Source organism: Lepisosteus oculatus, chromosome 11 (genome assembly GCF_040954835.1).
Source record: "Lepisosteus oculatus isolate fLepOcu1 chromosome 11, fLepOcu1.hap2, whole genome shotgun sequence".
NCBI lineage: Eukaryota > Metazoa > Chordata > Actinopteri > Semionotiformes > Lepisosteidae > Lepisosteus > Lepisosteus oculatus.
Genome location: NC_090706.1, coordinates 15,226,224 through 15,242,164, shown reverse-complemented (window position 1 = coordinate 15,242,164; position 15,941 = coordinate 15,226,224). Strand labels below are relative to the sequence as shown.

The window sequence follows — 15,941 nt, the reverse complement described above, 5'->3', positions numbered from 1 at the left end:
GAGCCATGGTCCCCAACAGGCTGATGGGGACCCCAGCCCCCCAGCCTGCTGATCTGTGGGCAGATCTGGACCACAGCCCCCAGCCTGTTTATTTGCAGGCTGATCTCCCTCTAAGTGACTCTCTTCTCCAGTTTTTGCAGCAGCAGGGTGTGTCAGGAATGTGGCCGATATTAGATGGCAGTGCAAGGTCAGCCACTGTAAACTAACAGTGCGAGGTTTTCCTTATGGGCTGCTGGTCCTTCTCCAAAGCCACTCCAGTGGGAAATCAGTCCAGAGCGTCTCTTGTCGTACATGTTACAGAAAGGAAGGAAGGGTGGACTCTACTTTCCCAAAAACACTTCTACTCAACTCCAGCTTGAAAGAGCGGTGTGAAGCAATTTGTTTTGTCAGCTTTGTCTCTGCTGGACACAGAGTAGCTGGTGGAAGGAAGACTAGGGACTCTCTGATCTCTGAGAAAAGGGACATTTTAGGAGAAACAACATTAGGCTGAGTGGTGTGTGGCTGACCTGTGTCCTCACGCCCTGTTTCTTCTGTGAACTGGGTAAGTAGTTTTTCTCTGGTTGGGATTTCTGGGTTTGAAGATCTTTTCAAATGGGTCCACTGGTAGTGTATGTAGTTGAATTAAACACAACAGAATCAATATCTTTGTGTCGTGCAATGTCTTTATTTTAGTTGTGATTCATTGAAAAAGCCCTGTGCTTCTGTATTTGTTCATTGCTGTTCTTGTCCAGGAGCTGGTGCCGATTGTGGGTTGATGCTCTCTCCTCCCGAGGTGTTTGTGGGTCCTGGAGATTCGGTAAAAGTTAATTGTACGTCGCGACGGAAACCTCTGTTTCTGTCCTGGGACTCTACTGTCTCTCCCCGGTCCCCAGAGCCTGGTGTACAGTTTATGGTCTGGAATGTCACTAATCTGATCAATGTAGAGAATCTTCATGTATTGTGTGTTGCCAACTTCACCAATGCACCCCTGGACTGTAAAGAGAAACTGAAAATCCACATCAAGTCTTGTAAGTATCTGCTGTTTCAGTTCTGGGCTACAAATAAGTAGGGAATTTGTATATGAGCTGATAAAAGTTTTACATACTTTTCTAATTATACCTCCCTGAGTCATCAGTGGTCAATCAATATAATACAGAATAATGTTTAGGCTCTGTATTGACACCGGAAAGTTTAAAGGCTGTGTACGTACCCATTAAAGAGTGCACTTCTGTTTTTATATACTCCCAGCTCTTGAGCGCAGTTAGCAATGCCTGGAGGACTGATGGCTTTTAGTGACAATGCTGTATGCTAACACGAACGTGTTCAGTATACCCTGTCCAGCTGACAGGTGTTCAGTGGTCAGTATAAATGTGTAGAGGACAGGTACACAGTGGTCAGTAAATACCCCTTCTAGCTGATAGATGTCCAGAGGTAGTGTACCCTGTCTAGCTGATGGATACGCACTAGTCAGTATACTGGTTATACTGGTTAGATACCCTTGTTAATTTTTAGAAATGGGTGTATGAGATCCTCTGATCACAGAGGCCGAACGGCCTCCTGTCTTTTGTAACTTCTATTCTTCTAGCTGTCTGGAGCAAGGCGGCAGGGGAGCCCTCCAGAAGGAGTGTAATTACAACAGAGTCGCCGCTAGAGGTCACTTGGGAGACAGCTTCAAAATCCTTGATTATAGTCACCTGTGTATCATTAAGTTAATGCTTGTGTTATTCTTAAAATCTTTTGGCATGCAGAGTTTTCACATGGAGTTAAATGCCAGGATTCCTGTATACAAGGGTGTGTCACTGGAGAAAGTTGAGTGTGGGGTTTTTGTTCCAATATATCCTGTTGTGTTGTGTGACGTTTGTATGTAAGAAGAGGTTAGTTTGTGGTTTAATGTGGATAGGGTGTGAAGGAGTGAAAGATGTTCTTTCATTCTTTTAGTTCTGTTAATTTATATTGGCTTTGGAAGTGTTTCATGTGCGAAGGCCTGTCAGCTAGCACAGGGAAGGCCCTTAAACAACAATTTGTCAAAAGAAAAGCTTTTCTAATTTTTTTTAGTGATTTTGTTTTTCTCTTCCAGCTTATTGTTTGAGCCTCAAACAATACAGCTATATAAGCTGCATACGAAAAGACAAATTCCTAATACAAGAAATTGTATATGGCCAATAAAGTGATGTTATCATATACCAGTGCAGTAACAGTGTCAGCAGCCTGCAATTATAGGCGGCACCTGGTAGACAGGAATTGGACAACAAGATCCAAAATGGATTCAAAGCAGCCAAACCTAATACAGTATCCATGCCCCCCAGTTACTACAGGTACAGAGAGTACATAGGCTCCTCCTTGCTTCACTGAATCTTTCTCCTTTTTTACAGCATCGACAACGACCAGCCCCCGAGACAACAATCGGAGCCCAGGTAAAACATTCAGACTCTTTTAACTTTAAACAGACCTATTTTCTTGGCAAAGAATGGAAATCGTGGCTTGTCGACACTAGGAAAGAGAGAAGAGCTGGGATTAGGGAAAAGGGTGCAGAAAAAGCCTGGTTCTGTCGGCCCAAACAGGGGAGAATAATCTCCAGTCTCACAGGTATATTAAAAAAATACAAATCTGCACCCTCAGCTACCGGCTTCAGGTCTCAGGGTTCAGGTCTGCCTCGGAAGCAAAATAACGAGGGATGTTCTGCGATTTCCCACAGTTCACCTGTCCCTCTGTCTGAAGATTAATCTTTCAGAAATTACTTTAACACATATCCAGATATAGCCTCAAAGTCATCCACTGCAGGAGTGACTTGCTCACAGAAATTAAACAGGTTGAATTAGGCAAACTTTGACTTCTGTAAAATCTTAGAAAGACGGTGTATACCGTATATTAATACCTTTAGCTGTGATTGAGGTAGGGAGACAGGACTTATTCAGTTTATGGAATGGTCTTAGTCACAGCTCCTGAATGATCTCGGTGAATCACACATAAAAGATGTCCCATGTGTCTTTGTGCAGAAAGAGGTAAAATAACAGCAACAGTACCTTCCTGCTCCCTTTAACTTCTCATCTTCTGGGCTGCTGAAGAACATTTGTAGCCAAGTCTGTTAAGCTGCTGGACATTCATCTTACCCCCAGCATTTGTGTAAAATGTCCAGTGTGAACTCCTGCCATGGACGCTCTTCTCCGGAGTAGACCTACTGTATTTGTATTGTTCCTGCAAGGTCCTGTACAGGTTTTTTTAACTGACCTTTTGTTGTTGTGACATTGAAAAAGGTCCACGTACTCTCTGTGCTTTCCCTTATACTGGTCCTTCCCACACTCTATAAAGCTCTGCATGTTCTCTTCTGTACTTGGCATTTTCCACGTGCTAATTTCCGATTGTATGAATTGCGCCTGTCTCTCTTGCACTGCGTTTGTATTGAAAGGGTGAAACCTAATCCATTTCCCTTAAACTCTCATTCCCTTTTCCACAATCCTAAAGCCTTCCATTTTCTTCACGCCATCTAATTCTGCCAGATTCTGCCCGTCCCATTTTGAAATGGACCTACAGTATCTATCCTGATGGGCTCCCAGCTACCAGTGCGTTTCTCCTTCTGTCCTGGACCCTAGTCTTACAGTCCAGGTGCAGGTAGACACCTCCTGTCTTCCTCTGCTGAGGACTAGAGGGTGTTTAAACACCCCTGGAACCCTGTGGCCACTGCGATGATTCTCCTGGCATGAAATGACAGCTCTTTCTCTTTGCTGTGAGCCCAGCCCTAGGAGTTTAAATCCGACCCAGCAGCAGCCTCAGCCTGGGGAATCCGAGATTTCTTTCGCGTGAAGAAGCCAGGTGTCCGTTCTCAGGGTGCGCCTTAACGCGTATTAATGGCCTGGTGTGATTTTTTTTCGTATTAGATTGCGGACCTGGGAAGACCAGCGGGATTGTAGTGGGATTTGTGCTAGCGGCGTTGCTCTTGGGTTATTAAATGGAGGGAACTCCCAGGAGCCACACGCAGCATCCCGGCTCACACTGCACAGAGCCCCCAGGTGTGCCAGAGGCTACGGACGTGCGCAGACAGCTTTGAAGAAGGACTGGCAGAATTTAAAAATGGGATTTGGAAGAGGGACAAGCCCAACATCATAACACTTGCTTCTGCTCAACTAAAAATAAACAGTAGCCACCTAACACACTCCCAGAAAACCCTGTATTCTCATGTCTTATTGCTATATGTAAAGTGAGATTCACTATGGTCCGGAAACTTGCTACAGTCCTTCCTTTAAAATTGATTATTGGTGCCTTTCTGCATTCTGTAGTGAATTAAATACATTAGCGCATTGCAGCTTATTTTCTATGATCGATATATATTCTTATTACCTGTAGTCATAGTCCATCAGTATCGTAAGGCACTCCTCAGGGTGAGAACCTTTCTGTGAATGATGTGTACATATTGTTTTCCTCATTAGAGCTTCAGTATAGCACTACACATTTTTGCATAAATTAGCATGCTTTGCGTATGTAATAGGGACAAATTAACCCATGCCTTATTTCCAAAATGCATTCTATTGTACATCATGCGCATAAGTAGTGTTTTATTACAGCAAATGATACATTTAATAGCCTTATGCATGGTTAAGCTACATCTTGTTGCTTAAAGGGGAATGTAGTCCCAATTTCTCAGACAGGTAATCAAATGTCCGCAACAAAATTAATTAATTGATGGTATTGCAAAATTTTACAAACTCTAAATTAAGCACAAAATCGTGAACTTTGTGAAAGTACTGAATGGTCGCCATGTTGTCACAGACCGCTGGTTTCGCCAGGGACAAAAGCAAGAGTTCACATGAACTGCGATGTGATGCGGCCCTTCCTGCTCACTAGTCACTAATCATTAGTGTAATGTGATGTACAAGCGAGTAAGTTAACAAGTAGTATTTGTTGGAAAAACTGTCTCGAAGTCGAGAGATATTTCTAGTGGATTAAAAGAGATGGATTCACAAGCCTGCTTCTCTACAATGTAATAGGGCTGTTTCATGTCACCCTCGGTTCTGTTGCCTCGTTCTGAATCACAGACTATGATGGATGTACGGTATGGCACCGTGCATAACTAGAAATGTAGTCTCTTTTCTGCTGTGCACAGTAACGTGTAAAACCTCCAATTTACATTTTACTTTCATTGTGGTGTGAAAATGCATTCAGCAATGCTCATTGTCTCTAACCCTGAAATGTGAAAAACACTGCTGTTCCCCTTTATGAGCCTTTCGTGAGGCCCTAGGTGTCTTCTCTTTCCATAATCACATCATAGTATCAGGCATTTGGCTTTTGTTTTCTATTGAATTGCACTTATGTCTTACATCTCTAATTAAAATAATTAAAAAATGATTTGGTTTCTGTTTAATCTTTTCAAAACTGAGGACACAATTCCTGATTGAAAGGCCGGAAGCATTCTTCATCACACCATCCTATCCGTATGGATCGCTTTCTATATTTTTATTTTTGATTCCAAAGTTCCCACCCCACATGACTTCTCCCTTCTCAGGGCATCAGTTTGTTAGTGAGGAAGAATTTTAGCATTTACCTCTCATTAAGTGTATAATATAGTGACTATTTGCCTTTGCTCATATGCCTTTTTGCTTAGCAACAGTATAAAAGGATGATTCAAGGATATTATTTGACTTTTTGATATTCCTGCTACAACAGGAACAACTGCACAGTGCTGTCTGCAGATCAACAATGTTGATCTGCCCTGGTTAGGTCCCCAGGGATCCCTTGTGCAGTGAGTGAGATCTGTTCCTCAGACACACCCAGTGTAAGGGGTAGTGGCTTCACTCTATAACAGTGAAACGGGGTGCCTAGATCCTTTTGGTATCGACTGGACACGTATTGAACCCCAAGCCTCTACAGTGTCAGGTCGCCCAACAGGTAGGTGAGATCCCTGTTCTTACTGTTCTGTACTGAGCTGTAACTCACTCAGAGCCTTCAGAGCAAGGGGCCAGACTGTTAGTTAAGACAGACTGTAACTCACAGAAGCATAAGAAACCACGAGAGAGTTTGTGTTTCTTTTAGCTTGTGGAGACATAACCAAGTATACTGCTAAAAGTAAACTATTTTTAAAGCTCCTAAACTGTCAAGGGAAACCAATGTTACTTCTTGATTTTATTGATCTTTCAGTCCTTTAAAGAAAGGCTTTTCAACAACGGTATCAGAATGGAACAATGACATTACTTGTTTTAGTACAAGCCTACATGAAAGAATCAGGCAATCTCTGTTTTTTTAATTTCAGTTTTCTATATTACATAACATATGCACAGTAACAGAGAATGGTATTCAGGCAGTTAAAATCTGAGTATAAAAAGTTTTCTATTAATTAAAAGTGTGTTTTTTATACCTAATAGTATTGTTTAGAAAGAAATGAAGCACAGCAATTCAACTTTTAATGAAGTTAATGTATATACAGTACATTGTCTAAAGTATAGAAAAAACCAATAGCTTGCAAAGTGCTGGTTACTGTACATGTGCTGAATATAAAAGAAAAGAAAATTGGAAAAAAATGCATTGCAGATTTCAGAACTCAAGTTCCAGCTAACCCAATAAATTGCTTTGGAGGACTTTTTAAAACTGTCTGGGGACTCCGGAATACCTAATTCCTAATTACCTGTGGAATTGCATAGGATAAACCAAAGCCTCCTTGCTATTTCATAGCCAAAAGCAATGCAAACAAATCCAGTCCCAGGCTGAACCAAGGACTCAAGGGGGCGATTCCGAATCTCGAGATGCCGCATCATGAAAGGAGCTATAAAACCATCGTTTATGACAAAGGCACAATTTGATCGGGTGAAATCGGTGGCATTCCCAGATCTCCATCGACAAGGCTCTTATTCCCAAACTCCTGTCACAGGAAATGGAAGTGAACAGGCTCGGCAGGAATGCAGCCCCGTCTACCGCCGATACACTCCGTCAGCGTTTCCATGCAGAGTGCCAGTTTAGAGGGAGAAAATGTATTACTGATTATTATCATTATTATGATAGTTGAAGCTTTTATCTAAAAATAAATGTCAAAATAACATTTTTTTTCTAAAATCGGAGAGAAGTGTTTACTCAAGGCTGCAGTACCCTGGGACATTGGAGCTTCCAGCTCTGAATCCAGAGTCCCTGACTTCCAATCCAGGCTGATGGTTCAGGAAGGAAACAATGGGTGTTGGCCAGATGGTACGATGCAGAAAAAACAAAAGCCCCTCGTTTCGGTATTTCCTTTCCCCTTCTCTGCTTTTGTGGACACAATACTCACAACTGACACTGTTTGGAGAAAGTGCTGAGTGCTCTCTTCTTTTTTTTTTTAAAAAAAAGGGAATATTCAGGAGAGGGAATGAGGCTGTGTGATCCATGGATTATCTGTGCACTGGGACTTCTCTGCATCCCACATCTGGGTAAGGTGTTGTTTTGGAACTTTTCCATTATACATACAGGGAGAACTAGAGTTTTATTGTCAGTAATACTGATACTTGCCTCTGGGCATTGTGCTTCAGTGTTGCTGGAGGAAATTACCTCTGTTGTTTTGCAGGAGCTGTCCCAGAGTGTCCACTTGAGATCAGCCCTCAGAGAGCTGTGGTGAGATATGGGGACCCAGTGACAGCGAACTGCACTACAACACAGACAGCCAGAGGAATAGGCTGGGAGGCTCCAGTTGGAGCTACAGGCATGAAAACAGGTGTCCAGTCTGTCACCTGGAATGTCAGCAGTCTGACTGATTGGACTGTAGAGCCTACGTGCTACGGAGACTTCAATACTGAGCCCAGGGAGTGCAGGAAGAATCTCAACATCAGTCTGTACAGTGAGTAGCCTGTTTAAATTGTTGTGAATTGAAACTGTTGCTTGTCGTCTTGAAGAATGACAGGGCTGGGATAGTTCCATGCTATCCAAAGCATGTGGCTCCTCTGTGTCAGGCTGTGGGAAAGTGAGGCTGAACCCTAACCTCATCTAAATCATATAGACGTGCAAGGATCAAACATAGATGTATGTTCTCTCCATGCATTTTTTTCCATTACTAATGCTCATGGACAATAGAATGGAGAAAGATAGATAGATTCTTTATTGATCCCGTGAGGGAAATCCACAATGGTTAATGTCGAACAGGCCTGCATTGCTTAGCAGAAATGGCAAGAGACACTGAGGAAAATCACGTTCTCTCCCTGGCCAAAATAATCCGAGTGATGATAGTTCTATTATGTGTAGCAGAGCCATTCTGCCTCAAGAGGCGGAGAGAGAAACTGCTTCACCAGCTGAATTACGGGCTGTATTTCGACAAGCCACACTGTGCAAGCCGAATGGCCTCCTCTCATTTGTAACTAATCTTTTGTCCTACACTCTCTTGTGCATTTGGACAGAAGCATATACTAAATTCCTTTATATTAGTATACACCTACAGCCCGCTGGGCAGTTTCAAACTTAATCACACGATGCAGGACAGCCACAAAAGCAAGGCTGGAAAAGGCAACGATATCTTTTCTGATATTTTCCACAGAGAACAGTCTGACCTATTGTAGACCACTGGCTGGGGGATGTCTGTTTGTGTTTCGCTCCACAATCACACAACAACAAAAAGGCTCCTCTATTGACCGCAACTGCAGTAATTTAACACTGCCCATGTAACCTGAAAGTTCGCCAAAGCAGGAGCTTATTCTTCACAAAAAGCAGAAATTTGAGCAATGAGAAAACTAACAGAAATGCCTTCCCAGTGTATCCAGACTCTCCTAACTGTGTCAATCAGACTATCCAGCCAGGGGAGGGAGGACAGGAACAAGCAGTGGGAGGTTCAGCGCTTGACTCCTGCCCTCTACGTGGGGAGAGGAGGGCAGACGTGGGCTGGGAGCAGAGAATGGGCAGTATTGTGGCACATGAGCACATGACATGAGTGTATCTAATAAGCTGTGTAAATTCATTTTTGGCAGAGATGCCCTGAATTGTTTTCTCATGCTTTCCCGTGGCTACTTCCAATTTTCAATGAGTGTGCTTCATGTAGCATGTTTAACACAATGCTCTCTAAGGCTATTGTGTTTCATATGTTTTTCTTCAGAGTCCCCGGACAGTGTCTCTCTCAGCTCTGACGGCCCAGTGGATCAGATGGTGGAGGGGAGACAGTACCAGCTGCAGTGTGCGGTCCAGAACATTGCTCCCGTTCAGTACCTCACTGTGAACTGGTACAGAGGACAGACACTGATTCACAGTCAGACCTTTTCTCACAACACTACTAGAACACCTGTGAATGTGTCTGTGAGACACCTGTTCACCGCTGACAGAGCTGACAATGGACAGCAGTTCACCTGTGAGGCAGAGCTCAACCTGGGACCAGAAGGACCACAGCCCCCTCCTGCAACGAGGGCAAAACCCTTGAAGGTTACAGTGCTGTGTGAGTTTATTCATATCTTGTATTCAGTAAGGAGCCATGCTTTAGGGTGTTTATGTCAAATTATTATAGTTTAAGGGTTTTTAACATTTTTCTTGGTCAGCATCACTAACCATTCTTTCTACTGCTAAAATGTGTTCAGCATAGGTCTGAGGGAGTGACGGAGCTCTGAGAGCTTCATGAACTATGCAGAAACATCCAGTTCTTTTTAAACAGACAGTCCTAAACATTATTATAGAAGCATTCATGAATTTAGAAAATATAACTGTGCCATACTGCAGAGTGCAAATGTTAGATCTTTGCAAAATTTCTGAGCTGTATGCAGTATGAACAGCATTGTTCTTCATCACACATGTAGTACTTCATCTAATGGTGACATGTTTTATTCACAACACATCTATCATAGTCCATGCAAGTACACTTCATCTAGGTATAATGTTATACGGTACCTGTTATGCCGTGCTCACAAGACTTGAGCCCCATTGAGCACTGGTGGGATGATTTGCGATGTCGAAATGATGATGTTTTGCTAAACATCTAAGGCTTAGAGACCAGTGAACAGGAACATGTATGTCCCAGCTGTGTGAGAAGAACAGGACAGAGAAGATCTTCAGCAGGATGAGATGACATGTGGAGCCTGGTGTTTCTATGGAGAGGTGGTGAAACCCTGCACTACATGCACAGCACTCTGTTGATCATTCCTTTTGATGACAGATATAAATCAGCACAATGAATTGACTTCTATCATGTCTGTCAATGAAATATCAGTGAACCCTGTTTCATCCTTTTCCTGGTAATAACATTGTGAATTTGTTGCAGTTTTAAGGGATAAGTCTCTTTTGATGCTTAAAATGGTTTCATTTCTATTGAAAAGAGGTTATATGAAGTCCAGATTTCAGTGTGACAGATAAATTGCCTTATGAATCTAAGCATTTTATTTGAATACAATTTTATTTGAAGAATTTATCTAGGCTTCAGAGATAATGTTTATACTTTATTTTTTATGCATTTGCTATAATAATTGCTGCTCTTGCTTGACTGAGGCGATGAGGTGAACCCAGGTGTAAGGTGGAGTAAGCAGGGAGTCAGATGTCAGTTGTGAGAACAGATTGAAACACAGTCCAAGCTGTGATAAGGAAACAAACAGAGTTCAGAGTCACTAAGAAAAGACCAAAGGAAAACCAGAAACATATCCAAGGCACAGGCATGGGCACAAGCACAGATACGGGCTCAGGCACAGAGACAGGCGCTGGCATGGGCAAGGGCAAGGACACAGGCTCTGGCACAGACACAGGCATGGACACAGGCATGGGCACAGGCATGGGCACGAGCTCTGGCACAAACACAGGCACGGGCATTGGCACGGGCATGGACACAGGCTCTGGCACAGACACGGGCACGGGCACGGGCCCAGACACAGGCACGAGCACAGGCATGGGCACAGGCACGGGCATGAGCACAGACACAGACATGGGAACTGGCATGGGCACAGACATGGGCACGAGCACGAGCACTGGCACAGACACGGGCATGAGCACGGACACAGACATGGGCACTGGCATGGGCACAGACATGGGCACAGACACAGACACAGGCACATGCATGAGCATGGGCACAGACACAGGCACAGACATGGGCACAGGAACAGACACTGGCACAGACACGGGCAAAGGCCAAAACCAGAAAGACAACCAACAGAGCGCAGGGGAAAATCCAAAACAGATACTAAAAGTAGGGGAAGGACTGTCTAAAACTGAGCAGAGACAAGTGGGAAATCGGGTGTGAAATATCCTGTGGAAACAAAGTAAGCACTGATTTAACAGCAGACAGGTGGGACTGATTTCTTGCCACTTCGTGTTCGTGTTGTCATGGTAATTAATTGACAGGTAAAGCAGCAGAAGCGTTGGTTGCCATGGTTGTCTTATGGTAGACTGTTGTGAGTGAGTATGATGTTCACATCTTGATATCAAACAAAAAGGCTCGCTTGTTGCTGAAAATATAAAACTACTGTATTGATAGACAAAAACAATTGGTCAACTAGGAAGAAACAGAATTGGACTCTGGGTGGTGTTTAAATGTTTAGACCAAATGTAAAGTGTACTTCTGTTAGAATACTTACATTTTTGTTCAAAGAACTACTGTCATATATGGTTTCTTTCAAAAGCCAACTCCGTCTTCAATCCACAGATAGACCTGTGATCACTTGTCCTCCCAGCGCCACTGTGAAAGAGGGTCAGATTCTTGTGAGCAGTGACCTCTGTACAGCTGTGGGAAACCCTCCCCCTGACACCCAGTGGTTGATAGAGGGCCAAGAGATTGAGCCCAATGATCCCCTGTCCAGGAGAGATATTGGACAGTTCACCTTTGAGGCTGAAAACGAATATGGAAAAGTGACACAGAATGTGATCATCACTGTGGAGTGTAAGTAATGTCTTAAGTCCAATTTATTTTTTTCTAATTAATCTGACTGATGCTTTTATCCAAATCCACTCAAAGGTTATGATTATATCTGTTTTTCTTATTGCACACAAATGTTGCAAGCTCCTTAACGCAGACGTTAGACACCTGGGTTAAGTGTCTTGCTCCAGGGTCCAGTGTTTGAACCCATAACTTTGGGGATAGTGGAGCAGGAGGTCTAGAATCTTAACCACTGCTCTAGGCTGCTGCCTGGGAGGGTTAATGTTTGTAATTTTGTGAATCATCAGTAGTACACCCAGCACAGCTGCTAGGGCAACATAGAACAAGAAAAACTATTAATTAAAAAGATAATTGAGGACAGAGAGGCTGCGTGCCCTGCCACATTCTCTGCCGAGGTGAATCCTTCAAACTGCAGAATGTAAAAGGATCACTGGTCTGAAATGTCCTCTTGTAACCTGTATCCTCAACCCACAGATGGTCCTGAGATCAAAGGATGTCCTACCAGCATTGCTGTGAAGGAGGGTCAGAGTCTCAAGAGCAGTGTCCCCTGTACAGCTGTGGGAAACCCTCCCCCTGACACCCAGTGGTTGATAGAGGGCCAAGAGATTGAGCCCGATGAGCCCCTGTCCAGGAGAGATATTGGACAGTTCACTTTAGAGGCTGAAAACAAATATGGAAAAGTGACACAGAATGTGAACATCACTGTGAAGTGTAAGTAATTTCTTAAGTCCAATTTATTTTTTTCTAATTAATCTGACTGATGCTTTAATCCAAATCCACTCAAAGGTTGTGATTATTGCTGTTTTTCTTATTGCACACAAATGTTGCAAATTTCTTAACGCAGACGTTAGACACCTGGGTTAAGTGTCTTGCTCCAGGGTCCAGTGTTTGAACCCATAACTTTGGGGATAGTGGGGCAGGAGGTCTAGAATCTTAACCACTGCTCTAGGCTGCTGCCTGGGAGGGTTAATGTTTGTAATTTTGTGAATCACCAATAGTACACCCAGCACAGCTGCTAGGGCAACATAGAACAATCAAAACTATTAATTAAAAAACAAATTGAGGACAGAGAGGCTGCGTGCCCTGCCACATTCTCTGCCGAGGTGAATCCTTCAAACTGCAGAATGTAATGGATCACTGGTCTGAAATGTCCTCTTGTAACCTGCATCCTGAGATCACAGGATGTCCTACCAGCATTGCTACAGTATGAAGGAGGGTCAGAGTCTCAAGAGCAGTGTCCCCTGTAGAGCTGTGGGAAACCCTCCCCCTGACACCCAGTGGTTGATAGAGGGGCAAGAGCTTGAGCCTGATGAGCCCCTGAGCAAGGGAGATACAGGACATTTCACCTTTGAGGCTGTAAACATAGAAGAGTGGTAAAGCATGGGAGCAATATTGTAAACTGTAAGTCTGCGCTTAAATTCTCAGGCACAGCATTTGTAGTTTTCAGATGTCCTCCAAAACAGTCAGGTTAGAAAGAGAAGTACTGCAGCAATGATCATGCATGCGTTGTATTTAAAATGCATTTGCTTCAACGCTGTAAAAAGTGGAGCATGTGGTGTGTGACACTCATTTACTCATCTTCTTTATTGCACATTAGTCCTCTGTGACTGACAATTTCAGACTCCTAAGACAAATAGTTTTCTGTTACTTTTCATGCAGAACTTTGTTTTATCATTTCAGTAAAGGAAACAACCCTTGACTTAGGGTTAGATGTTTTTCACAGCAGCAGAGTGGACTGTGTGCATTGTAAAACAAATGCATTTTCCAGACAGATATACTTTTCTTCAACATCAGAAATGGTGTCCATTACCATTCCTGCTGGAATTCTGGTTGTTTTTTCCAGACCAACCTGCGTTTCTACGGTCAGAAGAAACTACACAAACTGTCCCCGGTAACATAACAGTGTTGGTCTGCAGTGCTGATGGTAACCCACCCCCAAGATACAACTGGACTTATTCTACAGCTGATAATGTTGCGTTAAAGTACACAGACAGAGGGTCCACTGTCACCATCAATGGAACCTCTACCAGCAATATTGGGATATACACCTGCTTCGCTACGAATGAGGTGGGAGAAGCTCAGAAGACATTTAAGGTGGAATTTACTCCAGGAGGTTTGTCTTTAATGTTGTTCTTTTCACACGCATTCATGAATCTGAAAGAAACATGTCCACAGTGTCACAGATATAGCATCGATCACCAAAACCCCAAAGCTCCCCCCCCAAAGTTTTTCTGACTTTTTCAAGAGGTCACATTTCTTATTGTCCTGGACAGCATCTTCAGGTTGCAAGCTCCCCATAAACACTTCAGAACCTCTCTCTTTCCCAGAAGGCAGGCCAGACTTAGGAGACTGAACTTCTTGCAACATGGAGAAGTTGACAGACTTGAGCAGGTTGTCATATTTTCTCTCCAGCACGCTCGGTCACTCTTGCAGACACACAGTGAGCCTTGCTACTCTCCAGCAAAAAGCAAAGAATCTGTTGACTTGCAAGCATCCTTCCTACCCTGCCTTCTCTCAGAACTGAAGTATAAAGTCTGCTTCTTTTTTGGATGCTTACAATCCTGGATCAGTGGTTAGCTCTCACCTGGAGCCCCTTCCCTGTCCTTTCCCTCTGGTTCTTACACTTTCAGATAAGCCTGCATTAGCCTTGATTTGCAAAGGCAAAGATTGTTAACAGCTCATGTCTCAAAACAAAAACAGCTGATCAGCTGCAATACTGTCCTGAGAAAGATTCAGTGACCCTGCTGTGATTTTTTTCCCCTTTGACAGGAAACATTGGGAAGAAAATCGGCATTATAATTGGAGTTGTGTTGGTGTTACTGCTCATAGGTGTCATCTATAAATTTGGGAATGCGTCATCCCTAGTAAACTGTAGGCAGTTCCACTGACACTGCACAGAGCAGCCTATGGAAGTGACCCCAGCAATCGTTAAAATGGCTTTGAAGAAAGACCGGGACCACTTCTGAGACATCTGAGCTGAGGAGACTGGCCTGACTCCATGTGCTGCCTAGTTTCCACCAGCTGACTCCAGCCTGTTGGCTGAAGCTCAGGAAGGGACTGCTGTTTGTCTACTGCAAGGGTCGAGCTAAACATTTCACTCTTATTAGAAGCACAGTGATACGGGGCAAAGAACAGCATTGGAACATGATCAGAACAAGAGTATTGAAAAATTAACTTCTTTTCCAGTTTAAATGTACCTACTGTACACTACAACTCAATAAATGTGTGAATAAATAACATTTTGTTTTGGTCTCTTCTATACTGTATTTGGCTTAGCTCATCTAAGCAGTTGATTCCCAGTTATGTCCATATGGGAAAGAGAATTAGACAATTATGAATGTCCGGACTGGGACACGGTATGGGAGAGTACTCTCTCTTTCTCTGAAGCTTTGTACTGGAGCTAATCCACTTTAATTTTGCACGCAGAATATTGTTTAATTAGAGCTAATGAATCCATTGCATGTGACCCTGATATCCTTAGATCTCTCTTGGCCGAATTCTTTCACAGAGATTGCTCTTACGCCAGGAAGAATTGCTGGGTTCCAGCTTTAAAGGGCACGTGCAGTACCAGGACTGTGCTGCCAGACACTTTTCTCTAAAACTCGTGAAACATGTAAAAAACTCCTTCCATTAACCAACTTTGGCAACAAGGGAGTGACCAGAAGGAGGCTGTGGACTCCAGAATGGAGGGTTGTGGGTTCACACCCAGGGTGGGGACAGTGCTACTGTGCCCCTGCGCAGTGTGCTGAACCCAGGCTGTACCCAAATGCATACACTGGTGCCAATATTCTAATACACAACTGAAGAAAACCGAATAAATCTCAGCACACGATGTAGCTTCTGCATAGCAATAGTGATTCCACCTTGGGGCTCAGAGGAGGGAACAGCATAATCAGCTAATTATGACCCCAGTTAAAGGATCATAATGACTCTGCACTTCCTGCTGATTCCCCAGATCTGCATTCACCTTCAGTCCTTCTGCCACCTGCAGGAAAGTGTGGGTGATGCCACCTACCATGTGGGGTAATACTGCATTGGGAGAAAGCAATTTGTCGGCAGACACAGACATCTCATGGAGCCGGTTTCACAAAGATGAACACATGGTTAACTTTGCAGCTACAGTAGATTCAGGGAAGGAAGGAAGGGTGGGCGTTTGGTGTTTTGTACAAATCTGAAAACGCAC

The 15,941-nt window shown here is 43.5% G+C and overlaps 1 protein-coding gene across 8 annotated transcripts; it reads left to right on the top strand.

Annotated features, from left to right (window-relative positions):
* The first annotated feature begins 228 nt into the window (after window positions 1–228).
* LOC102684328 (intercellular adhesion molecule 5-like) lies at window positions 229–14,995 on the top strand. Of its 8 annotated transcripts, XM_069195772.1 has the most exons (11): window positions 229–541; window positions 732–1,007; window positions 1,728–1,787; window positions 2,352–2,393; window positions 7,285–7,364; window positions 7,499–7,768; window positions 9,011–9,343; window positions 11,528–11,761; window positions 12,233–12,469; window positions 13,602–13,871; window positions 14,528–14,995. In XM_069195772.1, the coding sequence occupies exons 3-11, from the start codon at window positions 1,747–1,749 to the stop codon at window positions 14,644–14,646; spliced, it is 1,626 nt and encodes a 541-aa protein (XP_069051873.1). In that variant the 5' UTR covers window positions 229–541; window positions 732–1,007; window positions 1,728–1,746; the 3' UTR covers window positions 14,647–14,995. The 8 variants fall into 8 exon arrangements, with proteins under 8 accessions (XP_069051873.1, XP_069051877.1, XP_069051876.1 ...); XM_069195776.1 differs by lacking the exon at window positions 1,728–1,787 and having other exon boundaries at window positions 231–541; window positions 732–809; XM_069195775.1 differs by lacking the exon at window positions 1,728–1,787 and having other exon boundaries at window positions 231–541.
* The last annotated feature ends 946 nt before the right edge of the window (window positions 14,996–15,941 follow it).